This window comes from Sphaerulina musiva (genome assembly GCF_000320565.1).
Source record: "Sphaerulina musiva SO2202 unplaced genomic scaffold SEPMUscaffold_7, whole genome shotgun sequence".
In the NCBI taxonomy this organism is placed as follows: Eukaryota; Fungi; Ascomycota; class Dothideomycetes; order Mycosphaerellales; family Mycosphaerellaceae; genus Sphaerulina; species Sphaerulina musiva.
In genome coordinates, this window is record NW_016017389.1 from 981,642 (window position 1) to 1,004,819 (window position 23,178).

The window sequence follows — 23,178 nt, forward strand, 5'->3', positions numbered from 1 at the left end:
AGCTTCCTCTTCGCATCCCCGATCCTCGTCAGCCACTGGGTATAGCCGCACCAGAGCATACTAACTTCTGCATAAATCATGTATCCCGATATCTCCGTCTTCCTTTAACATATGTCATGAACACGAATTACTTTCGGATGTCTGCAGCGGAATGCAGCGTGTCCTGCGCCATCCGTCCTCTCCTCGGAAAGCTCACAATGCCTCGCTGTCTATATTGATGCTCGATCCGATTAGCAATTATACAAGAGACTCTCTAAGTAGTCTGGCATCTTGCCACGAGTGAAAGCATTTGATACCTGGTACATCATGGCAATCCGCATGCTCCAGCTCAATGGAAATGATGCGAACGATGTGCTGCTGTGCACCATCTAGGGAGTTAGGATCTGGTAATACGGACACGCAGCCTAGCCTGCCTGTACTTACTTACCTACCTGTACCTAGGTATTATCTGACGAGGTAGCCAAAATCCTGAGCTCGGTGTGCCAGATGAGCATCAAAAACAAACTTGCTTCGGGATTCGAGCTCAAGATACCTGCCTTCTGTATAGACACCCAGATGCATCAACCAAGACCACTTTCTCGAAGGGGACAAACAGACTTGGCTCTTTTCGAACATATAGGAGTTTGTTCTCGCTGTGGGCTCTCCATCTAATGCCATAGAGGCTGTAATCCACCTCACCAGATGCAAGCCGTAATGAGGGAGAGGGCACGCTAATCCAGATATGTCATCGTTGATCAATCTCTACTAACAGACTCATAATGATATAGAGACTCCACGGAATCAAGTACACACGCCATCTCGCTCGCTCTACTGTGCGTCCTTATCGCTCATTCACCACGAAGCAACGCCAAGAGGGGGCTCAACGCTACAGTAGGCGAGTAGAACGGCGTGTAGAATGCCAAGCAGTCACTACCACTAAGAGCCCCATCCTCGGCGAGTCGGTTCCAGTAGGAACTTTGCGGTCGAAGCATTGGCATGAAACCAACATTGTGCTATGGTGCCACTATGCCAGATGAAGTCCGGGGAAAACCCGCCTTCTATCTGGAAGTAGAGTCGAAAGTCTGATGATACGAGACCTGGCTGGGAATGTGCGAACATATGTTCTCACAAGTTCAGTACACCCTGCTGGTTCTGGGCAACGACCACTCCTATAAAAGAGTCCCTCGTAAGCCCCAAGGTACCATTCATCGAATATCTCAGAAACTCCAAGTTACACTCCCAAAATGTTTGCATCCTCCCTTCTCGCCATTCTCCTCGCCCTCACAAGTACGGCTCATGCGGCCTGCAGCGATCACGAGGTCAGGCTCGACTGCAAGTCTGGCGGATGTCCTAAAGAAGAAGCGACTTGCCCCGAGGGCATTGAGGGCGTGGTCGCCCAGAGCAGAATGGTAACAAGGTACAGCTGTGACACGACACTCCCAGTTTGCCTCGTGAAGGTAAGTCCCCATTTCTCTCACGACACCACGTTGACTCGGCTGATATCTTACGCTACATGATTAGGTATCTTGCTGTCCCGTGTAGTGGACACCGGTCGACAGAACAGTTCTTGGGGTTGTGCACGGATGATCCTGCACGACTGTGGAGTGGAATGGAGTTGTTAAGGTCAGGTATGAGTCGATGGTCATGGTTCGCAGAGCCTTGGTTGGGGGTTTAAACATATTGTGCAAGCACGCGTTTTTAGCTGGGCCATGCGCAGGCTTCGGTGGCATTAGAGGTGCGTTGGAAAAGCAGGTAAAGTCCAAAGAACGTTAGCGATGGGAGAGATTCCGTGTAAATACCTCCTCGGTTGGAAATTCAATGCTTCAAGTGTTGATTGGAAGAGACGTTGTTTTCTCACACGTGAGTGACGCGACTGAAGCGCTCCAGGTCTCATCCCGCAACCGCAACCAATCATACCTGATGGGGTGGGGTGTTGCTAAAAATACTTCACTTCCACCCAGACGACGACCTGTGAAGCGCTTCTACCTCCTACACCTACAGTCTACACGGTACTACACCTGACACAACAGCAAAAGCTTGATAGATCAAGACCATGCATAATGAATGCATTCAGACCTCTCTCGACTCGCGTTGGCGCCAGTCAACATTATTCGTTACCACTCGTGCTCGCCGGCCAATTTGAGGATAGATGAACAGCGAGACGCAGCGTCCATGTGAGCACGCATACCATGAACATACCAGACTGGCGGACTCCAAATGAAAAACGATGGTGAGCATGTCCCATTATGCGCTGTAGACTAGGGCGATTTGCCCTTGTTTGATGATTGAAACAGGAGGTGCTGGACTGCACATATCGGTCATTGGTACCTGCAGTAGCGCCTAGAGAGGAGCATACTCGATCTGGATATATGCCCAGCGCCACACAGGACACAGCATACAGGACACTTCTCCATCTTCGAAAATCGGCTAGCGACTCTGCAACCGCTCGTGCGAGCATGAGACTGAAGCACTATCATTGCGGCTGCAGCAATGCGGGCGTCAAACACTGGTGGTGAGAGCATGTCGAGTGACAGCACTGCCGGCCAATAGATGTTCACCTTGCCGCTTGCCTGAGTAGTGGTATGCGCGTGCCCCGAGTTGTGTTGTGCACAGGGAACGGTATCATGGTATAACAAACACTCAAGTCCCAGCTGTTGCAACGCCTCTTCAGTTGTCTACGCTGTTTCTTGTTGTCTCTTTTTCTTTTCCCCTCTCTGGCTCACTCGTTACGCCAGCCTAGCAGTCCTTCACAAGCACTGTATTCAAGCATTGTTCATATCACAAATCTCTCGCTACTCTCTGCATTGCATCATGCACTTCACTTCTGCTGCGCTCGTCGTAGCCAGCGTTGCGATTAATCAAGCCTCTGCCACTGGTGGCAACTTTGGCTTCGGCGGCTGGGGCAGCCCTTTCTCCTTCTCGACGCCTGCGAATACCGACAACAAGTGCTCCACAAATCAGACGAACGGATATGACTGGTCGGGCCTGTCCCCGGGATCATTCGACAGCTATGGTAGCAACAGATTTTCCGGGTGGTCCTGCTCGAACTCCTTTGGCAAACGTGATCTCCTGACGAAGCGTACCTTCCAAAGCAAATGCATTACTTCGAACCTAGACGACGAGCCTGCGGTGGACTGTAACGGAGATGATACCATGTCCATCAAGACCTATCAAATCTCTTCAGATCAAGACGAGGACATGGATATCGAGTGCCACTACACGATGCCGGATGATTCGGTGTGCAAAGAAGTGCATACGTGTGCTTCCACTGGCTCTACCATCCAGAACACACAATGCGGTGGCGCCAAGAAGGTCACCTTCAAGCCTGTGGGTAGCTTCATAGGCAAGGGCTGCAACATTGGCGTTCACAGCATCGCGTTCGATTGCGAGACGGCATCTGCACCTCCAAGCTACTCCGCGACCTCGGCACCTCTCGAAAGCTCTACCCAGGCGACACCATACAGCCTTAGCACCTCTGTGTCCTCGGCCGCCAGCATTTCGACTCCGGCCTATGGTACAGCCAGCTCCGAGGCATTATCTCCGACGTACTCGTCTGCGTCGGCGAGCGCTCCTTCGTACGCTAGCTCTAGCTCCATTTCCGCAAGCGCCCCTGTATATTCACCGACCAGCAGTGTCGAAAATTCGCCAGTCACAGCTTCAGCTTCAAATCACTCGAGTCCCGGCTCCAGTTTGACCCCGACGAGCAGTGTCCCAGTGACGACGCCTAATTCGCCACAGCCTAATTCGCCGGATGTACTTCCTAAATGCATCAACAGCTGGCTTCACTTGACCACGTGTAAAGATAACACCGACTACGAGTGCTTCTGCAAGAGCGGCGACTTTGTGAGCAAAGTCTACAGCTGTGTCAGCGCATGGTCCAACGACAAAGATACTACCAACTCCGGTGCTGGCTATTTCATGGGTCTCTGCGCCGAGTACATTCCTCACAACCCAGCCATCGTCACGGGTTGTCCATCGAGCATTACGCCAGCTGCTGGCTACACCCCTGCAAGCTCAACGCCGAATTCACCTGTTTCTGGATCGCCATCGGCATCTACGGGCAAGACTGTCACAAGCACCATTGTTGCCACCATCACCAGCTGTGGTGCCGATGTCGCAAACTGCCCTGCTACCTCAGCACATGTGCAGCCTTCGTCGTCGGCCGTTCCTTCTGGCACTCACTCACAGCCAGTGCAGTATTCCTCGTCGGCTATCTCCACTGGCACTCACTCAAAGCCAGTGCAGTCTTCCTCGTCATCTATTGTCGACGCCGTTGGATCGACTTCAGCGCAGTCTTCCTCGCCCGCTGTCCCCACTGGCAGTGCATCACAGCCAGCGCAGTATTCATCGTCCGCTATTCCTACCGGCACTGGACCACACCCAGTTCAGTACCCCTCCTCATCTCTCGCCGACGCCATCGGATCGATACCAATGCCTTATTCCTCATCCGCCGTCCCCACCGGCGCTGGACCACACCCAGTTCAGTACCCCTCGTCTTCATCCCTCGCCGACGCCATTGGATCGACACCAATGCAATATTCCTCGTCCGCTGTCCCTACCGGCGCTGGACCACACCCAGTACAGTATTCGTCATCATCTGCCCCTACTGGCACCGGACCACAGCCAATGCCATATTCCTCGTCCGCCGTCCCTACCGGCGCTGGACCACACCCAGTCCCATACCCCTCTTCATCTCTCGCCGACGCCATCGGATCAACACCAAGCCAATATTCCTCATCCGCCGTCCCCACCGGCGCTGGACCACACCCAGTCCAGTACCCCTCATCATCATCCCTCGCCGACGCCATCGGTTCCACCCCACCAGCGCAATATCCCTCCTCCGCCACTCCCGCTCCCTCGGCAGGAATCACCTCCCCCCCTTCAATCCCCTACACAACGATCACCTTCTCGTCCACCTGGATGGTTCCCGCAACCTACTCCACCGGCACAAACGCAGGCTCTCCCATCCCCTCCAGCAGCTCCACCACAACATATATCACAACCCTCACCGTCCCTCGAGTCCACATGACGACATATACTGTCACCGAAAGCGGCGGCAGCACGCATAATGTTCCTGGTCTGGGATACCAAGTCCCAGCTTCCGCTACGGACGTTTCTCCTGTCGAAGCTTCTGCATCTTCTTCTTCTTCTTCTACTGCTGCTGGAGCAGCAAACGTGACTCCTCCTGCACCTGCACCATACGCCACTCCCAGCAACGGCAGTCCCGTCGGGGGCAGCAGTATCGGCACGACATATGTGCCTGCAGCAACTCCCACGTCGAGTATTACGCCTTATCTCGGTGCGGGACAAAAAGTGCAGACTGGAGGTCTCTGTGGCGTTGTCATGGTCGTTGCAGCGATGATGGCAGCTGGGGGATTGATTTTCTAAGTTTCCATTTTTGGGAATTTGTATGGGTTAATGAAAAATGAAAAAAACAAAAGATGCAAATGGAAAAAATGTAAAATGTCAAATGTAGATACAAGAAACCAAATATATGTGTGGATGGATGATTTTGTTTGAATCTGAAAAAGACGAGAGACGGTTGAGTACCTACCCGACCTAGGTATGCACATATATACAGCGCCAAAGTTGGTATTGATCGAATAGGTACCTAACTGAGGTACATGTACATTACGGAATTTTTCTGTAGAGTAGAGGGAAAAAATTGAAAAAGGAAAAAAAGAAAAAGAAAAAACCGCCGTGTGTACAATATGGAAATTGAATGACCTACATTACCTACCGTACCTACATACTTGGTAGTTCCATTTTCCATTTTTCGTTTTTGGCTGCGCGTATATACATACCTCTTTTCACACTGCAAAAGACCGACCTGATTTGATGAAAGTATAAAAAGGGGGTAGGTGGAGGCGGGTAAAGTAGGTGTGCTTCATTCAACTTCTGATGAACCCACGTGTGAAGCAATGTGGTCAATACCTTGCGGCGGCGGCTTTACTCGAACCTTCATGTTCTTTCGATCCGTTCTGATGATGATGATGATGATGATGCTGCTGCAGCTGCAGCAATGCTGTCTATCTCCTGATACCCCACAATAATGCACGCAAATGCCCATGCCCATGCCCAAACCATCGCTATGATTACTACACCCCTGCAAAGGCGATTCGATCCCTGAAAACGCCCGCCCCTTCTCACATGCATTCGTACAGTCCTTTCTCCATGTTTGCACTCCCCTCCGTCTATCGGTTGCCTGTCCTCCCGCGTCGGAAATAGTCATAACTCGTATCTTGTTCATAAGGATCATCGCCTGGCGTATCCCCAGGAACATTGCCATATCGTACAGGGCCATACCCACCACCCACATCGCCAGGTGTGCTGTGGCCCATCTGCGCCGAGTGCTGGACCAGATTCTCCCTGCTTTGCTGCCGAGATAGTTGACCAATTGATCGTCCCATGGGCGACTCACCGCGCAGGTTCAATGGTGCTTGATGGTAGCCCGCAGGCATGGTATAGCCCGCATCCGCCACCCGGGTTCGTGATGTCTCTCGCGAGACACTGCCGCTTCGATCATGCCACTCAGAGTTACCAGAGGCTTCTCGTGAATGGCCGTACTCGGAATCCCAGGTGCCGGCCCTCGTCAGACCAGTGGCGATCGAGCTTGGCGTACCCGGCCGAATCACGTCACCTGCACGACCATACAGCTCGCCATCTCCACCGGCCTCATCTCGGAACTCTGGACGGTTCTTGAAGTTCTCAAAGTCCATGTTGTGTTCGTCCACCACCTCCCACCCAAGACTGTTCCTGTCTTGTGCCTTCTTGCCTGGGGCACGAGCATTCATGTTCTCCATGTACACATCGCTGTACCCGCCCATGGTCGCACTCTCGTCGACGGACGTACGTCCGGTGTATATCTGTTTTAACAAATGCTGACTCTTCGATGAGACCATCGGAGTGATGAGTGGCTTGTACAGCACGGGATGTCCGAACCGAACACCCACTCGATCACCCTTGCGCTTCTTGCCGTCGATCATCGCCGACGCTTCATTCGATTGTAGGCCCTTGCCAGTCTGGTAGTAGTAAATGTCATCGTCAAAAGTCCTCATGCAATAGACTTTGAAGCCGATCAACAACAGCGGTAGGGGGACCAATGCTGCCAGCATCGGCCATCGAACGTCGAGGAAGCCTTGCGCCGCAAGGATCAGTGCAATGATGAGGTTGCCAAAGAAGGTCGCGAAGAGCAATCGATTGAAGACGGAGCGCCAGAACATGCCTCCCGATTCGTATTTGGTAATAAACACATACAGGATCAGGTACTTCTTCATGTAGGAGTCCATCCAGAAGTACAATGCGGTCACTGCGAGTACGAGCGGCTGGATCGTGGCGAAAGTGAGAGCCACGCTGGTGTAGAACAGGAAATAGTTATAGTAGCCCGCGTAATCAAATGACTGAGGCGCGGACAGCTCGATCGTTCTCCGAGGCGTTGGTGACAGGAAGCGTCTCGAGTATGATCCCCAGACCAGCGTCCATAACTGACTGAGGTCGACCGCAGCACCGAGATTACGTTGCAGCATCCATGAGATCCAGTAAGTGGACACGTTGCACAATCCCACGACGATCTGGTGGAACGGCTGACTGTCTGCAAAGGAAGCTCCACCGATAAGACTTGCGACCCAGGACCAGACGGAAGCAAACAGCGAGAACACGATCAGATTATTGAACATGAAGAAGCTGTACAAATTGCGGAAGACATGTCGTTCTCGGCTGCTTTTGGTGAAGTCTCCAGCCTTGATGCAGAGTTTGCGGAAGATGGCAGGCAGATAGAAGTAGAAGGCTGTCGTCAGCGCAGGGGCGGCCACACCTTGGACGATGGCCCACCAGGTACGATGGGCAAGGTAATTCCTTTGAAACGCCGGCCATACCTTGCCGAGATTCGACAGGTTGGCCAAGAAGACTGCAATCATGATGTTGGGTGCGACCCACGCCAATGTGAGGAGCACAATCCACAAGCCGTTGACAAAGTCGCGTCGCTTCCTTTGACCATGGGACATCTTCAAATTCTTCCAGACGATTGCGTTCGGTTTCGGCGCCAGTTGAATCAAAGATCCTTGAGACCTCTTGTTCCGCGCTGCATATGCCACACAGTGTGCAGAAGTGATTTGCTGGTACGATGCGAAGCCATATGACATGGGATTGCGCTTGTCCACACTCTGTCGCACTTCTCTAATCTCCATTTCCAGCTCCTTGATCCGTCCGGTCAAGTATTCGATCGCATCCACTTTCGTCCCTCTCGCATATGTCCCGTACGATTTATCCTCCTTGTGTGGTTTACACCGGGGTCTGGTTGGAGGCAGCCGGTCTGGATTCTTCAAATACTTGGCCAAATGTTCTTCGAGCTCGCGAACGCATTTCTCGTGCTCTTCTACCAAGTCTGGTAAGTCCTTGACGTTGCGAGCGATGGATGTTTTGGGCATATCTGGCGTGGCCTTCACCTGGTCGGTGATCCTCGCGATGCCCTCGTCTGATCGCATGGCTGTCGGGATATCCGTGAGCAGCAGAGTCCTGGCGTGTAAGCTCCGCTGATAATCCTCGCTCTCAAAGTATTGCCTGCGCATCGTCGTGATGGCCCTGTAATTCCTCCACAAGAAAAAGACAATGACCAGATCGAAGAGCCAGGCCACCACCGGATATGCCCAGAACTTTTCGCTCGCATACATGTACTGTGGCTGCATCTTGTTGAACCACTTCACGTTGTCATTGTAGCATGTGGGTGCACCACCACATGCCGTCGCAGCTCCCCACAGGTTGATCGGAATGACGATGCCACAGCCCAGCACGGCCAGAATGGTGAAGATGTCCCTCAGCATGCGGCATACTCGCATAAAGACAGCGGCATCTAAACCGACGGTGCGCACCAAGTCTGGCTCTTTCGTCTGAATCAGTGGCCTGATCCAGCCAAACAGGCCTTTGTTGATCGGAGGCGGCGCATGTTTCGAATCGGCGTATTTCGCTCGTGTGGCGTAGACGACACTGTTGTAGGGTCGCAGGAAGCAGAAGACGAGGGCCAAGATGGCAGCCAGGACGACGGATGTAACGAGAGAGGCCAAGGCCGCTTCGCCTTGAATCTATAGAGAGAGAGAATACAGCATGGTCAGCTTCGCTTTGCGGTCATCTCTCATCAAGTTTCCCCTGGTGGAACACGCACTGCTGTACTGAACGGATCTGACAGACTGTTGAGAAACTCCTGTGTAGCATCTCTCTTTCTCGTCATCATTGGGCTCGCCATGGCGGCAGGAAGAGGAGCTCTCGAGAGCTTTCCACTCGGGCGGCTCAGCGCGCGCGAGAGAGTGGTTGCCGTTGTACCAGTTGTCGTAGAATCGTATCCCGTTCCTCCTCCACGTAGCGACTGTGTGTGTATATGTGTGTGTGTGTGTACCTATCCTTCCCGATCCAGAAGAGAGAAAAAGAAGAAGAAGAAGAAGAATGTACTCATTGAAGCGCGGCGACGAAGAGCTCCAACAGACAAAGACTGGAAAAAGAATGAAGGTTGTTGTCTAACTCTAGACCAAAAGTCTCGACTAAAAACGGGTCCATGTGATGATGAAAGTTTGAGAAAATGTCCCGCCAAACCTCCAAGTATACACTACCTCCGTATACCTCCTAACGTAGTACTACTTTGCTACCCTTACCTACAATGGGTATCCATCCGAGAGTATACATTTTTCTAGAACAACTGCCTACTTGAAAATAGCCGCTACCGCTAATGATCGCTCACGAAAATATAAATAGTACCTATATATCTCCCTAGTACCTAGGTATATAGGTAGGAGGTAGTTTGAACACCTCTCTCTCTCTCTCTCTCTCTCTCTCTCTCTCTCTCTCTATACACCTATACCTATACCTCTACTACCAATATACCTTTCATTGCCCTCTACTACAGATCTACCGACATCACAAGACCTACCTACCTATACTAACCTACCCTTATGTAGGTACCTACTCTACCCTACCTACCCTACCCTAGTAGTCAAGGCAAGGCACGGCAAGGCAAGGTAAGGTAAGGTATAAAGCGGTCAGTACCTGTACGGCTGTACCTGTGAGATTTCTCTCGTGCCGTGTATACATGTGTACATGTACCTACCTACCTGCAACCATCACCTAGCTAGTAGCTACAGTACCTAAGTACCTTGTTTCTATTTCCGTCACATACACATAGGTACACGCACATCCCTCCCCTCCCCTCTCCAAGCAAAAGAAAAAAAAGCTTGTTATTATTGTTATTGTTATTTTCTTTTTCTTCTTCTCTTCCAAGTTCGGGCCCTTCGGGGTAATTTCACAAATGTTTACCTAGTACCTACCTACATGTATGGATGGATGGATGAGGTAAGGTATGATGACACACTACATATATGTACATAATGTACCGTCCCGCGTGCATGTAGCTGAGCTGCTAGCAGGTGCAGCAACAGCAATAGCAACAGCATCAGCAGCCGCCTTGAGGTACATGTACCTTTTTTTGATTATTGTAGAATAATACTCGGTACATGTAGGACTCGACATTGATGATTACCTAGTTTTATTCACATCATACCTCCTAAGAAGCGAAAGAAGCAAAGAAGACAAGTCGGGTGCTGCCAATCGTTAGAAGAGAGAGAGAGAGAAAGAAAGGTTCTCGGGCTGTCGGCTAGGAGGTACATACCACCACCCGGCAATGGAGAAATGGCGACTGACTTCCGTCATCTTCAATTCTTCTTCCCGTGCCCGAGCCGAGATATCACGCCACCCAACCACCAAAAACATTGGCATTGGCAAAAATGAAAAAAAAGAAAAAAAGAAACAAAAAGAAACAGTCACTGGTAGGTGGTCACTGATAGCACAAATGAAACTGCTCGTCCTCTGTCATCACGTACGCCCCGCCGTATACTACTAGTACATAAGCCTTCGTGTCTGCTGAGAAGCTGGCTCATTGAATTCTCGCCGATTCTCTTGGTATCACATTCCCTTCCCTGTCCGTGGAGCAAGCACAATCGCCCCCCACACACTACTGTCTTCCATTTGACACGCCCAGATAGCGCACCCACGCATACTGATGGCACTGATGCAGTGCAGCAGTCAGACTTTCGTGCGCTAATGTTGCGACGATTCCGAAGTCGAGACCGATTACTCTAGTCCTCGTCCTCGTCTTCTTCCTCGGGTGCCTAGCAAACCAAGTCAGTGACAGCAACAGCATCGGGCACGACAATTGGTACTTACAGCAGTGTAGGCTGCCTTCTCCTCCTCGTAGCGCTTCTTGTCAGCGGCAGCCTTGGCCTCATAGGGAGCCTTCTGCTTCTCGTTCAAGGCCTTCCACCTCTCACCGAGGAGCTTGCCGACCTCGCCTGTACACCACGTCAGTTTTGGCCTGGATGATGACGACGACTGTACATGACAGAAAATGAACGTACCGAACTTGATGCCCGGGTTGTCTTCGCGGACCTTGTCACGCGTGTCGTTGGCAAAGAACATGTAGGCAGACAGACCTCGCTTGGGCATGTTAGGATCTGTGGGCACGCAGTCCGTCAGCATAGGTACAGGTAAATTGGTCGCGTCAATGGAAGGGCAGTGATGCACACAACTTACCCTTCTTTCTCTTGCCGCCATCAGCCTTGCCGGCGGCCTTCTTGGAGCCGCGGGTGGTGGTCTTTTCCTTAGGCATGACTGCGGTGTGATGTGGTGTTTTTTGCTTGAAGGATGTCAGATGCCTGATGGAGGTTTTGGTGGCGATGAGAAGAGAGAGAGCGAGAGGGAGGGATGGAGAAGAGAAAGAGGGTGAGGGAGAGAAAGAGGATGTGTGTGTGTGTGTGTGTGTGTGTGTGTGTGTGTGTGTGTGTGTGTGTGTGATTGCGCAAGTAGTGTTGCGGGAGCTTTGTTGTTGTTATTGTGGTGGTGTGGTTGGTGGTGGTGCTTGTTGTTGTTGTGAGGCACGCGCAGCAAAGTGGGAAGCTGCCCGCCCGGGCGCAACAACTCAGCGAGCCAAACACGCGCAGAGGGCTCAGAAATGAAGCGAATGTGCTGGGGCTAACTTACCTCGACGGTTTTTCGATGCGAGACTGGTCGAAGTGGTGGTGTTGTCGCTGTAGACGCGCCTGATTAGCGGGTGAGAGAGATAAATGGTGGTGGTGGTAGGCGTATTGGACGCGACGGTGCAGTCCATAACAATGCGCAGAAGCGTGCGATGAAGTCGCATTCTGGGGCGATGGAGGCGCAGTAGGGGGCAGGACGCGTAGAAAGTGGGAGAGGATGTTGTTGAAGATGGCATTGCCGTCGCTGGTGTGGGCGCAATGGGCGATACTCACGTTGACGGTGTTTTGTATGGCAGGCGACGGGTGTGCTGAGAGGTACTGTAAGAGCGAAAGAGAGGAAGCGAAAGAGCAGAGAAGTGGGCGAGGTCGCAGTACTGCTCCTGACTGGTCTCACAGCGGCTGGGTCCCGCGCGTACATTTCATCACGGGGCTCGTGTCGCCTTGAGGGGACTAGTAGAGGTAAGGTAATTACAGCCTGCCCAGTGCCCGCCCACTCTCCCACGAACTGCGCTGAGCCTACGCCTGCGCCTGCGCCTGAGCCTGAGCCTGACCCCGACGGGAGAGCTTCCACTTCCCTCGACCGCTTTCCCTTTTTCCTTGTTCTCCTCTGTCTCCTCTCCTCCCTCTCTCTCTCCTCTCTCCCTCCTCTCCTCCTCCACTCCCACCTTTCTCTCCTCATCTCATCTCATCCTCATCCTCATCACCTCATCCTCCTCCTCTCCTCTCTCCTCTCTCCTTTACAATGCATCTCGCCAGTACATACATGTACCTATATAGTCTGTCTGTTGTTCGCCATTTCATAAACACGTATGGATTCCGCATTGACGGAGGGAAATACAGTACCTCCAGCTACAGCCTACAGGTACCTAGTAATGCATTCCCACCACGCGTGAGTAAGCCTCAGGCATCATCATGGTTGTTAAGTGCCAACACAGGTACCTCTGTACCTCTCACCTCTTAGGCCGGGCAGGGCATCACGCGTTGACGCAGTGGTAGTACATCACGTGCCATCTCTCCCGCGCAACCATCGTCCCGCTATCCGTCGGCTTCTCTCTCCCGCCCGTGGCCCGACTGTGCTGAGACTGGAAACAAGCGAGCCCGAGCTCCTCTCTCGGTCTCCTCCCTGTGCAGCTCAGCTCCCCTCTTCACAGTCTTGGCTCTGATTACACGCTGACGGCTGACTGCCAGAGAACCTTTTTTCCAGACACCCACGTAGGAGGTGCCTAACCTCCTATTGCTTAGGTATCATCATCATCATCATCATCATCACTCGGCAAGCATTGCATAAGGATTCGTGGCGAGCTTGGCATCTTCCACCGATCGCTCCTGCTTTACCTGTCCATGCTCATGCTGATGCCTCCTTTTCATCTTCTTCCGAGACCGAGTCCGAGTCTGCCTCTGGTTGTTCTCAAGCTCGTCTTGGCCCTCGTCGCCAAGGATGGACATGGATACAAACATGGCCTCTATACCTTTCCGCCACTTCTTCATCTGCGACTCCTCCTCCTCCTCTCTCTCCTCTCTCTCCTCTCTCTCCCTCTGATCATCGACGCCACCACCAGCTGCTACATTGCTGCTGAAGAATGTGGAGATTCGTGGCAGACTTTGTAAAATGCCCCGTAGATTCGTGAAATCATCATCCCCATCATCCGCATCATCATGATTGACAGCCGTATCAGCAGTAACCATCAGCAGCTGTTGAAGCATGCGAAACGAATAGTATGCAGCCTGGTATTGAGCATCCAGGTGGACCATCTGCCATTTGCGTTCCTTGCCCTCTTCTTTACTACTACCTATACCTTGGAGTACGACCTGCACCGCATCCTCGATACTCGGCAACGTGAGACCTTCGTAGTGAAGATATGTGAGAACATGCTCCATCACAACAAATCGCCACGCATCTGCTTCTTGCTGCAGATTGATACCCTTCGCCGTATCCAGTCCATTTTGCAAACAGGATGCGAGACGAGCCGATGTCGAAATGATGCCTTCCGTGTCGCTGTCGCTGCCGCTGCTGTTCATGAGTTCGAGCAGCACGGCCGAGATCCGAGCGCCCGTGCGCCGATATTCCTGTATGTTGAAGAAGTCATGCTGTTGTTGTTGTACATGTGGTTGTAGTAGTACTAGTACAATCGAATAAGCCAACACACGAGTCTCCCTACCCACATTCCACGCCGTCGACCTCGCAGGATCATCAGAAATGAATGGAAGGTAAACTCTCATCGGACCCGTCATCTCGCCGCGAGCTTGCAACTGCACTTGATGCACCAGTTCAGATACTCTCGAATCTCGAGACGCCAGAGAATTCTTCAAAATGTCGTTGCTGCGAATCTCTGCGAGCTCTTGGACTTCCTTGCTAGTATGGAACTGCTGCGCAAAAGCCTGATAATCTTCGCGATCATCCAGAAGACCACCACCAGGAGAATCTGCTGCAGCTGCTGCAGCTGCTGCAGTGAGTTGCAAAGCTTGTCCCAAATTGCAGAAAAGGTCGAGAGACATGAAAAACGCAGGCTTGATCAAACTCGACAGATGACACTTTTCTCGCCTGAGAATTTCTGCGGGACGATACTCGTATCCCTGAAGAACCGTCGTCGTCTCTCCCATTTCCGTGACTGTGAGATCACGAAATGGGACAATTCTCGTTTGTGCGCCAGCTTCAAAGACGATGAGATCTGAATCATCGGAAAATATCGTAATGGGCGACGCTGCTTCCTGTACGCCAGAAATCATGGCTTGTGCTGCTGCTGCTGCTGCTGCTTCCGCTGCGGCAACAACGCAAAATGGATCTGCCTCTCCCGGAACGACAAATGTGACATTTGCGTATTTGGACCGCACCAGCTCCTCTACCACCGCAAAGACCAAAAACGGAGGTGGCGGTAAACTCTTTCTCGCAGATCCGCCTGCAGTCATCGTCGTCGTCATCATCGAATAAGAAGAAGAAGAAGAAGAAGGTAAGCCCGACGGAGATGTTTTCTTGAATGCCTTTAGTCGTGCAATATAACTCTGCAGTCGATCGATTCGGACGTCTTTTTTGGATGCGGGGAGTGCGCCGTCGAAGAGGATGGAGTCTCTAGAAAACTGGGTGTCAGATATATACAGGTAGGTATCCATACATCCATACATTCTTCCGTCTTCATTTTTTTTCTTGCAGCAGGTAAGGTACATACATCCGAAACCCATAACCCTGAAGCTGATCTAACCACTCGATCGTCGCATGCACACAATCTCCATAAGTAATAACGGTAGATGTCGACGAGGAGGACGAGGAGGAATTTTCACACAGTCCATGGTAAATATGATGCGCCAGACCCGGTCCATCAATAATTGCAACTCCTGGACCATCATCATCATCATCATGCACGAGGTGACTGCTGCTGCTGCTGCTGCTGCTGCTAGGCGATTCCCTCGTCTTCGTCGTCGTCGTGCTGCTGTTTGCGACACCAAGTGTTGTCTTTCTCGCATGATTTCGTATGCGAAGACCGAAGCGTGGGATGCCCATTTTCTCAAGTCTTGGTGTTTCTCTATCTCTCTATCTCTCTTTCTCTCTTTCCACTCTCTCTTGAAAACAAATGTGCAAAGGGAATGAATCGGCCAACGGAGGCTCGATTTGCAATCTGCAGTTTGTGAGATGGCGTGTTTTTTTTTTTCTTGTCTCGGGCATGGAGCATGGAGTACCTACCTGGTACACTGTAGGTGGGTACCTACCTTACTTACCTTTTTGGGAAATCAGGCGGTTTCGGGATTCAAGTGGACGATGCGACCGACAGGCACAAATGTTGGTCGCTGGAGAAATGGGCAAAAATTCATTGAGAGCAAGAAAGAAAGAAAGGTGCAAAATGTGAAAGAATTGTTTGATGAGGTGCACCGGCACGATACCTTAATCGACCGGCCCCACACAAATTTCTACGCTTTCATACTCCCACCCTTGTGTGAGTACATGTAAGGTACCTTGTGTATGGACAGTGCCACTCTGGTAACAGCTAGGTACATACTCCTCCTTCAACCGGGCACCTCACCGAGTAGGTCCAGTGCCATTTCTGTGTGAGCTAGGCATCGTCTTCAGCCTACCCAGTGGCACAGTCTACTCCTCGTATGGAGGCACGTCTCCTCAGTACATGTAGTTAGTCCCTTGCCATTCCGAACATGGCATCCTGCTTGGAACGAGGTTCTTCCTGCGACAACATGTCGAACAACCGCTGCTCCACTCGGAACGGTGGTCGACTTCTCACCAGTGGCGAGGCTGATGCTCGTGGCCTCGGTGGAGGACGTGCTGATGGGCGGAATCGCATGCGCTGGGTGACATGACCCAGGAAACCCTCCTCGTCCTCGTCCTCCTGCTTCTCCTGCTTCTCCTGCTTCTCCTGCTTCTCCTGCTTCTCCTGCTTCTCCTGCTTCTCCTTCTGGTCCTTCTTCTTCTGCTTTCTCTGCTGCTTCTTCTTCTGCTTCCTCTCCTTTCTCTTCTGCTCCTCGTGCTTCAGCTCTGCCACTACAGCCTTCAAATCAGACAGCTCGCGCAGAAGCTTGTCGATCCTGAGGAATTTCTTGGGCTTCACATTTGGTGGCTGCGGCGGGTTCGAGTACATCGGAGCTGCCTGGGGGACCGCGTTGCACTTTGCCTCCGCGCGGACGCTGCAGATGTGACCCATGCGAACCATATGGCGACAAGTCTCACACATACGGTCAGGCAGGATGCGCTTCATCGTATAGCGAATGCAGCTACAGTCGGTTTCCGTGGTCGTGGTCGTGGGTGTGCGGTGTGAGGTGTGAAATGTGCGGTTTGCGGCGCAGAGTTTGGATCCAGCAGTGCGGTGAAGACGTGCAGGTTCGTGAAGAGGCGTGTGTGATCTGGTGGAGTGACGCCGATGTGTCTCAACTGTGAAGAGGTGCCACAGGCTTCGGGCACGAACCTCAGAAACATCAGGGGGTCCATTGATTGAATCTGCATAGAGTCCCTTCATATGAACTCTACAATTTGGACCTCGTCATGCCTTGGACCCCTTTCACCTTGCGTCCTCCCAGCTGTTTATCCTCGACGCCATGCTTGTTGAAGAGCTCTTGCGCTCGCTTCTCCTGGGCTTGTAGTCTCTCAATGCACTCTCGGGCTCTCGCTCGGTTCTCCCTTCTGCCCATTTGGTTCAGATGTACCTCATCAGGCCCATCTGCAATCCTGATGGTTCTGATGTGAGCCCACATGTTGGCCAGTGGAGTATCCTGGCATACACCCATCGCACCATGGGCTTGTACAGCACGATCGATGACAGTACATGCCATGGTGGGTACCAGAATCTTGGCCTGAGCAATTTCGACCAGTGCCGCCTTTGCATCGCCTTGGTCAATCTTGATCGCCGCATTCAGCACAATCAGGCGAGCAGAGTCGATCTCGAGGCGAGACTTGGCTACCCACTCCAAGAGGACGCCATGCTCACGCAGAGGTTTGCCGAAAGGCACTTTACGATCATCATTGAGGCGTGCAATCATCCACTCCAGCGCAACTTCAGCACTGCCGATGGCTCTCATGGCGTGGTGAATGCGTCCAGGTCCGAGCCGGCCCTGCATGATTTCGTTCCCTTTGCCAAACCCGAGCAGCAGGTTCGAGACTGGAACTCGGACGTTATCGAAAGTGATGTGACCATGGCCATGCGGAGCGCTGCAATCGAGGTCAATCATGGTCATTTCGGTCAGTAGATAGGAGCCATTTCACTTACTCATCGTAGCCATACACGCTCAACATGCGATGAACAACCAGACCCTTTGCATCACTTGGTACCAAAACCATGCTTTGGCGACCGTAGCGGTCCTGATTGTCTGGGTCGCTGAGACCCATGACCACGTAGATTTTGCAGCGATCATCGCCAGCACCCGAACTCCACCATTTGGAACCGTTCAGGATTAACTCACTACCCTCCTTCCGGATACTCAGACTGATGTTGGAGCCATCACTACTGGCCTTGTCTGGCTCTGTCATCAGAAATCCAGACCTGATCTCGCCAGCCAGAAGAGGTGCCAACCACGTCTTCTTCTGATCCGCTGTGCCATACCTGGCAATGACCTCCATATTGCCCGTGTCTGGCGCGGCACAGTTGCATGCTTCTGAAGCAATCTTACTCCGTCCCAGCAATTCAGCCATCAAGCCATATTCAACATTGGTAAAACCACCAGCTCCTCCATATCTGTCGTACTCGCTGAGGTTGGCGTAATGGTTCTTGGGTAGAAACATATTCCACAGTCCAAGCTTGCGGGCTTGTTCCTTGAGATCATCCAGAATCGAAGGATGGCCATCCCAGCGAGCGTCCCCCGTCCCAATTTGTGTGGCATATACTTGATCGGCGGGAATACATTCCTCATTGACCCATTTCTCGATTATGTCCAAGTACTTCGCTGCTCTTTCACTCACAAAGGGCTTGGCGATGGGCGGAACGCGTCCAGAGGCCGATGGTCGTGGACCAGCATTTGCAGTGGGGAGAGGTGGTGCGTTCGACATTCTATTTCAATCTCGTGTTCGGCGCGTATGTAGTCGAGAGAGAGAGAGAGAGAGAGAGCGTGTGCTGTAGAGGACTAGATGCAATGATCAGATTGACTCTTCACCTACCTGTATGGCCTCACATCCTCGGGAAACGAGCAGTGCTGCCGGGCTACCCCTCTCTTTCTCTCTCCCAGTGGCACAGAGGTGAGTATCTCGGCGACAGGTTGGCGAGTGCGACACGCCATGAAAGACATATCCTGCAATCAAGTCGATGCCGAGGGACTTGCATCTTGACGCGGCGCTCACCGTCCAGTACAGGAGAAGTACAGGTATTTGGTACGTGGAGTTGCGTTCGTGGACGTCGAAGCATGTCTCTTCTGGTGTTAGACAGCAAGACTTGGCGAGTCGGCGGACTTGGCAGCCTCGTAGACAACATGACACTTGCACATAATGTGATGGCCATGTCTACATGTACATGTACATACAATGAACGGTCAAAACAACGCACACTTCCGTGCTTGGACACGAGATGGAGACTGGCTTCGCCTTGTACCCTATGGCTCGATATCCGCAATGTCAAAGTAGAAGTATGGTCTGCCATCCAAGGCATGTAATAGTACATACAGTACACGAATTCCAGGTCAGTTCAATTCAATTCACTCGCTACAAACAGTTGGTTGGAAGTGCAACTATTGGGGGCCGCAGTAGCTCAGTCTCTCTCTTCCTGTCACTCTGCCCATGAAGCAAAATGCCACCTGCGGCCCTCTGTAGCACATCTCAGTAGTAGTAACTTTTGAAAAAGCAGGTCTGATACTCCCGCCGAGTCTTTCACACCACCAACGCATTCATCGCTGCGCTATCCTCCGTTGTCGTCGTCGTCGGAATCCTCCAACATCATCTCTCCACGTCCCCTCGCTGCCCGTTTTGCATCATGCAGATACACTTGACACCGGATCTTGCACACCACCTAATCCATCATGGTGTCACCATCCGCGTTGTAGTCGTCGGAGTCCTCCAAGATCGTCTCTCCACGCTCACGTGCTGCCTGCTTTGCCTCGTCCAGATACACTTGGTTCTCTCCCTCGTAACCGTTGTAAGTCATCATGAAATGAATGTCCGTGCTGTACATGCCGTGCTGAGTGCGAGCATAGCTGCTCTCGGCATCTTGCTCAGCGAGGCGAGCGAGGAGCTCGTGCTTCCTGCCAACCGCAGACACATGCTCGGACCTGCATACTTTCCTCAGCTCACTGACATGCAGCCATGCGTCGAATTCGGCGAGGCGTGCAACCACCTCTGCATGGCTCTCGTCAGCTTGTCGTGCGGGGGTAATGTCGCGGCGCACGAAGATTTGTCCGAGTTCCTCGTTGCTGCAAATGGTGCGCGGGTTGAGCAGGCTCTCGCGCGTGACGGTGGCCTTGGTGAAGACCTGTGGTCGATTAGCTGTTGGGCGTGTGCCTTTGACGGTGAATTCGCCATCGGACTCGGAGTCAGGCTCGATGAATGAGGAGGGTTTCGAACTCGCGCGTCGGGCTCGCAGGATGCGCTTCTTGACGGGACGTCCGCTCTCGCTGGCGACGGAATCGGCACGCTTGATGTATTCTTCGTCATCGGCGTCCTCGTCGCTGTTCTCGTTGCTGGAGATCCAGTCCACGTTCGTGCTTCCTCGTTTCTTGCCAGAGGAGCGTGCGGGGAGGTAAATCTTGCGTACAAGGACTTTGCCTGTGATCCCCTTGTAAATTTCCAGCTCGATTCGGAGCTTCTCCTGCTCCCAGACCTCTTGCCGTCGAATGACATTGTCCAGCTTTCCGTGAGTAACGCGTGCCGCCTGGCGAGTGCCCTCTTTCTTCTCCCTGACACGCCTGTTCTCTTTGCGCGCGTCTTCCTTGCGGAGAATTTCCTTTTGTCGGTGTTTGATCGCGTCGATCTTTTCTTGCTTTCGCTCTTCGGCTCTGGCCACTTTAGCTGCTTGAACAGCTTTCTCCTTTTGCTCGATTATGATGCGGCGTGCTTTGGCTGCGGCGATGCGCTCGTCACGCAGCTTGCGGCGGCCTTCTTGGTCGTCGTCGAGTTCGACTGGTATCAAAGCCGATCCATCGATGAGTCCGTCAAAACGCTCGCGGCAGGCCTTGGCAGTGTATTTGCGAGTTTTGGTCTTGTGGGCGAGATAGATCGATACGTCTTGCCACTTTTTCTTTTCGAGATTCTGTATCAGCTCAGTGAATTTCTTGTCGACTTCCTCCTTGATGTTTTTGAGCATCTCGTCCTGGTAAGAATTAGCTTGGCGTAGATGTGAGGACTGATGCCGAGAACTTACCTCGCCGACGTGCCAATCGCTCAATTCATCGTCCAGTCGCTCATCCTGGTACTTCTGGAGGATCTTGCGCAGTCGCAGCCAACGACTGCCAACTGTCTTCGAGGCATATCGCATGCGACCCTCGTCTATGAGCACCCTTGCCACATGCTCATCCGGATAGCCCTGCTGCTTGAGGTCGATGATGCGGGCGTCGTCGGAGTCGTAGTTGGCGGAGACGCGCTTCGCCACAGCCGCAAGGCCACCAAAAACGCGCCGCTTGTTGGGCCGCTCCTCGGTGACCTCGCCTGTCTCGCCATTCTGTGGGTTGTAATAACCCGTTGCCGGGTCCCATAACTGCAGTATCTCTGTTAGTGTCTCCTAGAAAGTGGTCGCAATAGTCCCCGAGTCTGCGGTCGTGGTCGGTAGGCAGGCGACAGAAAGAAAGGTACTTACATCTCGGTCCGAGTCGCTCTCGGCGGCGCGGAGTTTTGTGAACTCCTTCTCTCGCAGCTGAGCGAGTGCTTCGTCGGCTATGATTGTGGTCAGCTATTCGCCTTGCCAGCTTGTGCAGAGATGGGAGTACATACGTGTGTTGAGTGGTGCTGGGGCGCCGCCCCAGAACATCTCGAGCGAAAGGTCCGCCATGTTTGGTGTAAGTGTAAGAGAGAGAAAGAAGCTGCGTCGCAGTTATTATAGAGGCGGAATTTAGCGCGGGCTTGGCAGTAATCAGTGAATTCCAGTAGTAGTGTTACGGAGAATGCCGTCGACCGGTGACTGCTACTGCCTCAGGTAATCTTTTTTCGAGTCTTAAGTCAAACTTGGAAAGGGGATACAGCTATACATTAGTAGCGTAGCCGGTAAGTTCCGTTGGGATAGGTAGAGAATACTATATTGCCCTAGATAGTCTTTCTTCCAAGTCTTAAGTCAAACTTGGAAGGGGATACAGCTATACATTAGTAGCGTAGCCGGTAAGTTCCGTCGGGATAGGTAGAGAATACTATATTGCCCTAGATAGTCTTTCTTCCAAGTCTCAAGTCAAGCTTAGAAAGGGGATACAGCTATACATTAGTGGCGTAGCCGGTAAGTTCCGTCGGGATAGGTAGAGAATACTATATTGCCCTAGATAATCTTTCTTCTAAGTCTTAAGCAATATTTGTTAAGGGGACACAGCTGTATATTGTTAGCGTAGTCGGCAAGTTCTGCTAGGATAGGTAAAGTTATTACTATTGCTTTAGGCAATCTCTTTCAAGTCTTAGGTAATATTTGTTAAGAGGATACAGCTGTATGTTATTAGCGTAGTCGGCAAGTCCAATCAGGAGAAGTAAAGTTACTAGTATTGCCTTAGAGAATCTCTTTCCAAGTCTCAAGGTATATCTGTTAAGGGTATACAGCTGTATGTTATTAGCGCAGTCAGCAAGTTCTGTTAGAGAATAGCAGTAGTTATTGCTAGGGCAGAGGTAGGAATGGAATGATTTGACGCTGCATATACGGGCTTGCCCAGATAGAAGTCGGCCAGGTCAGGGATGTTCTCCGGGGCCTCCAACTTCGCTGTTGTTGCGGCTGGCGCGGCCACCGTGACTGTCGGAGGGGTTGGGTCTCGAGTGGCTGTCGCTGGTATTGGCTTTGCCTGGAGGACGGGCAGATCATCTGGGCTCGCTATGCCAGAGTAAACGAGGTCCAAATGGTCTTCTCTTCCACGTTTCTCGGGAGCAAACGACAAGGTCTAGAACACGCGTGTCACTGCTGCTCCTACAGAGCGTTTTGCTCGACGACGAGCGATTGAGGGATAGGGCTGGCGGAAGCAGTCACGCCAACTTTGACCAGCTACTGTGAACGCGAAAGGGGTTCCCAGCGAACGGAGGCAGTACTTGGAGATCGCGATAGGTTCCCTATATAGTTTCCTAAGCTCTTCCATACAAGGAGAAGTCCGGGAGTGGGAAGGAGCAGGAAAAGGCCGAGAGTGTGCCCCGTGGAGCTTTTTGGAAGTCCGTGCTACTAGGAATTCCGCCAGGGTGCTATTAGTTCCTCCGTCTTGGGATCTCTCCACCAGTATGATGTTCACAGTCCATCGGCGGAATCTGGCCATGAAAGTCTTCAAACGCGCTCCCCATCAAGCTCTTCTCTCCGACGATTAGATCACGGCAACGGGCCCTGTCCACCACTGCCTGAGGCCGACTTGTCCGTGAGGTAGCAATACGCGTCGAACAAAGGAGGCGGCAAGTTGACACGGATAAGAGCATCATTGTGGACAGATCAATCACCTGCAAGCAATGCTGTGGACAGGCAGAACATGTTATATATCATTGATTGCATCAAGACTGAAAGCATTCATTCTCAAAGGGGACGCGTGAAGTGAGAGCCAAGACGGGACGTAACAATATTTGACCGAAGCCCTCCCCCGATGCCCGCGACCCCTAGCCCCCCCCCCCCTA

The 23,178-nt window shown here is 52.2% G+C and overlaps 7 protein-coding genes across 7 annotated transcripts; 2 read left to right on the plus strand and 5 right to left on the minus strand.

Moving 5' to 3' along the window:
* Nucleotides 1-1,223: 1,223 nt before the first annotated feature.
* SEPMUDRAFT_109376 (uncharacterized protein) lies at nt 1,224-2,132 on the plus strand (the record flags this gene model as incomplete). Its single annotated transcript, XM_016900778.1, has 3 exons — nt 1,224-1,436; nt 1,682-1,714; nt 1,941-2,132. The coding sequence occupies 3 exons, from the start codon at nt 1,224-1,226 to the stop codon at nt 2,130-2,132; spliced, it is 438 nt and encodes a 145-aa protein (XP_016759405.1).
* A 658-nt stretch (nt 2,133-2,790) lies between these two features.
* Nucleotides 2,791-5,048, plus strand: SEPMUDRAFT_142754 (uncharacterized protein; the record flags this gene model as incomplete). The annotated part of the gene is made up of 2 exons (XM_016903014.1): nt 2,791-4,754; nt 4,805-5,048. The coding sequence occupies 2 exons, from the start codon at nt 2,791-2,793 to the stop codon at nt 5,046-5,048; spliced, it is 2,208 nt and encodes a 735-aa protein (XP_016759406.1).
* Nucleotides 5,049-5,957: 909 nt separating this feature from the next.
* SEPMUDRAFT_68756 (DUF221-domain-containing protein) lies at nt 5,958-9,344 on the minus strand. The gene is made up of 2 exons (XM_016909838.1): nt 9,137-9,344; nt 5,958-9,056 (listed from the first exon to the last, which is right to left on the minus strand). Exons 1-2 carry the CDS (start codon nt 9,215-9,217, stop codon nt 6,174-6,176), a joined length of 2,964 nt encoding a protein of 987 aa, XP_016759407.1. The 5' UTR covers nt 9,218-9,344; the 3' UTR covers nt 5,958-6,173.
* Nucleotides 9,345-10,780: 1,436 nt separating this feature from the next.
* On the minus strand, nt 10,781-12,312 carry SEPMUDRAFT_150255 (HMG_box-domain-containing protein). Its single transcript, XM_016906051.1, has 6 exons — nt 12,267-12,312; nt 11,998-12,044; nt 11,551-11,653; nt 11,376-11,471; nt 11,185-11,309; nt 10,781-11,129 (listed from the first exon to the last, which is right to left on the minus strand). The coding sequence occupies exons 3-6, from the start codon at nt 11,624-11,626 to the stop codon at nt 11,097-11,099; spliced, it is 330 nt and encodes a 109-aa protein (XP_016759408.1). The 5' UTR covers nt 11,627-11,653; nt 11,998-12,044; nt 12,267-12,312; the 3' UTR covers nt 10,781-11,096.
* A 947-nt stretch (nt 12,313-13,259) lies between these two features.
* SEPMUDRAFT_68761 (uncharacterized protein) lies at nt 13,260-15,489 on the minus strand (the record flags this gene model as incomplete). Its single annotated transcript, XM_016909839.1, has 3 exons — nt 13,260-13,505; nt 13,560-15,060; nt 15,158-15,489. 3 exons carry the CDS (start codon nt 15,487-15,489, stop codon nt 13,260-13,262), a joined length of 2,079 nt encoding a protein of 692 aa, XP_016759409.1.
* Nucleotides 15,490-15,896: 407 nt separating this feature from the next.
* Nucleotides 15,897-18,569, minus strand: SEPMUDRAFT_150256 (acyl-CoA dehydrogenase NM domain-like protein). Its single transcript, XM_016906052.1, has 2 exons — nt 17,696-18,569; nt 15,897-17,637 (listed from the first exon to the last, which is right to left on the minus strand). Exons 1-2 carry the CDS (start codon nt 18,469-18,471, stop codon nt 16,956-16,958), a joined length of 1,458 nt encoding a protein of 485 aa, XP_016759410.1. The 5' UTR covers nt 18,472-18,569; the 3' UTR covers nt 15,897-16,955.
* Nucleotides 18,570-19,420: 851 nt separating this feature from the next.
* SEPMUDRAFT_118588 (uncharacterized protein) lies at nt 19,421-21,391 on the minus strand (the record flags this gene model as incomplete). Its single annotated transcript, XM_016901438.1, has 4 exons — nt 19,421-20,716; nt 20,768-21,124; nt 21,200-21,276; nt 21,334-21,391. The coding sequence occupies 4 exons, from the start codon at nt 21,389-21,391 to the stop codon at nt 19,421-19,423; spliced, it is 1,788 nt and encodes a 595-aa protein (XP_016759411.1).
* Nucleotides 21,392-23,178: the final 1,787 nt, after the last annotated feature.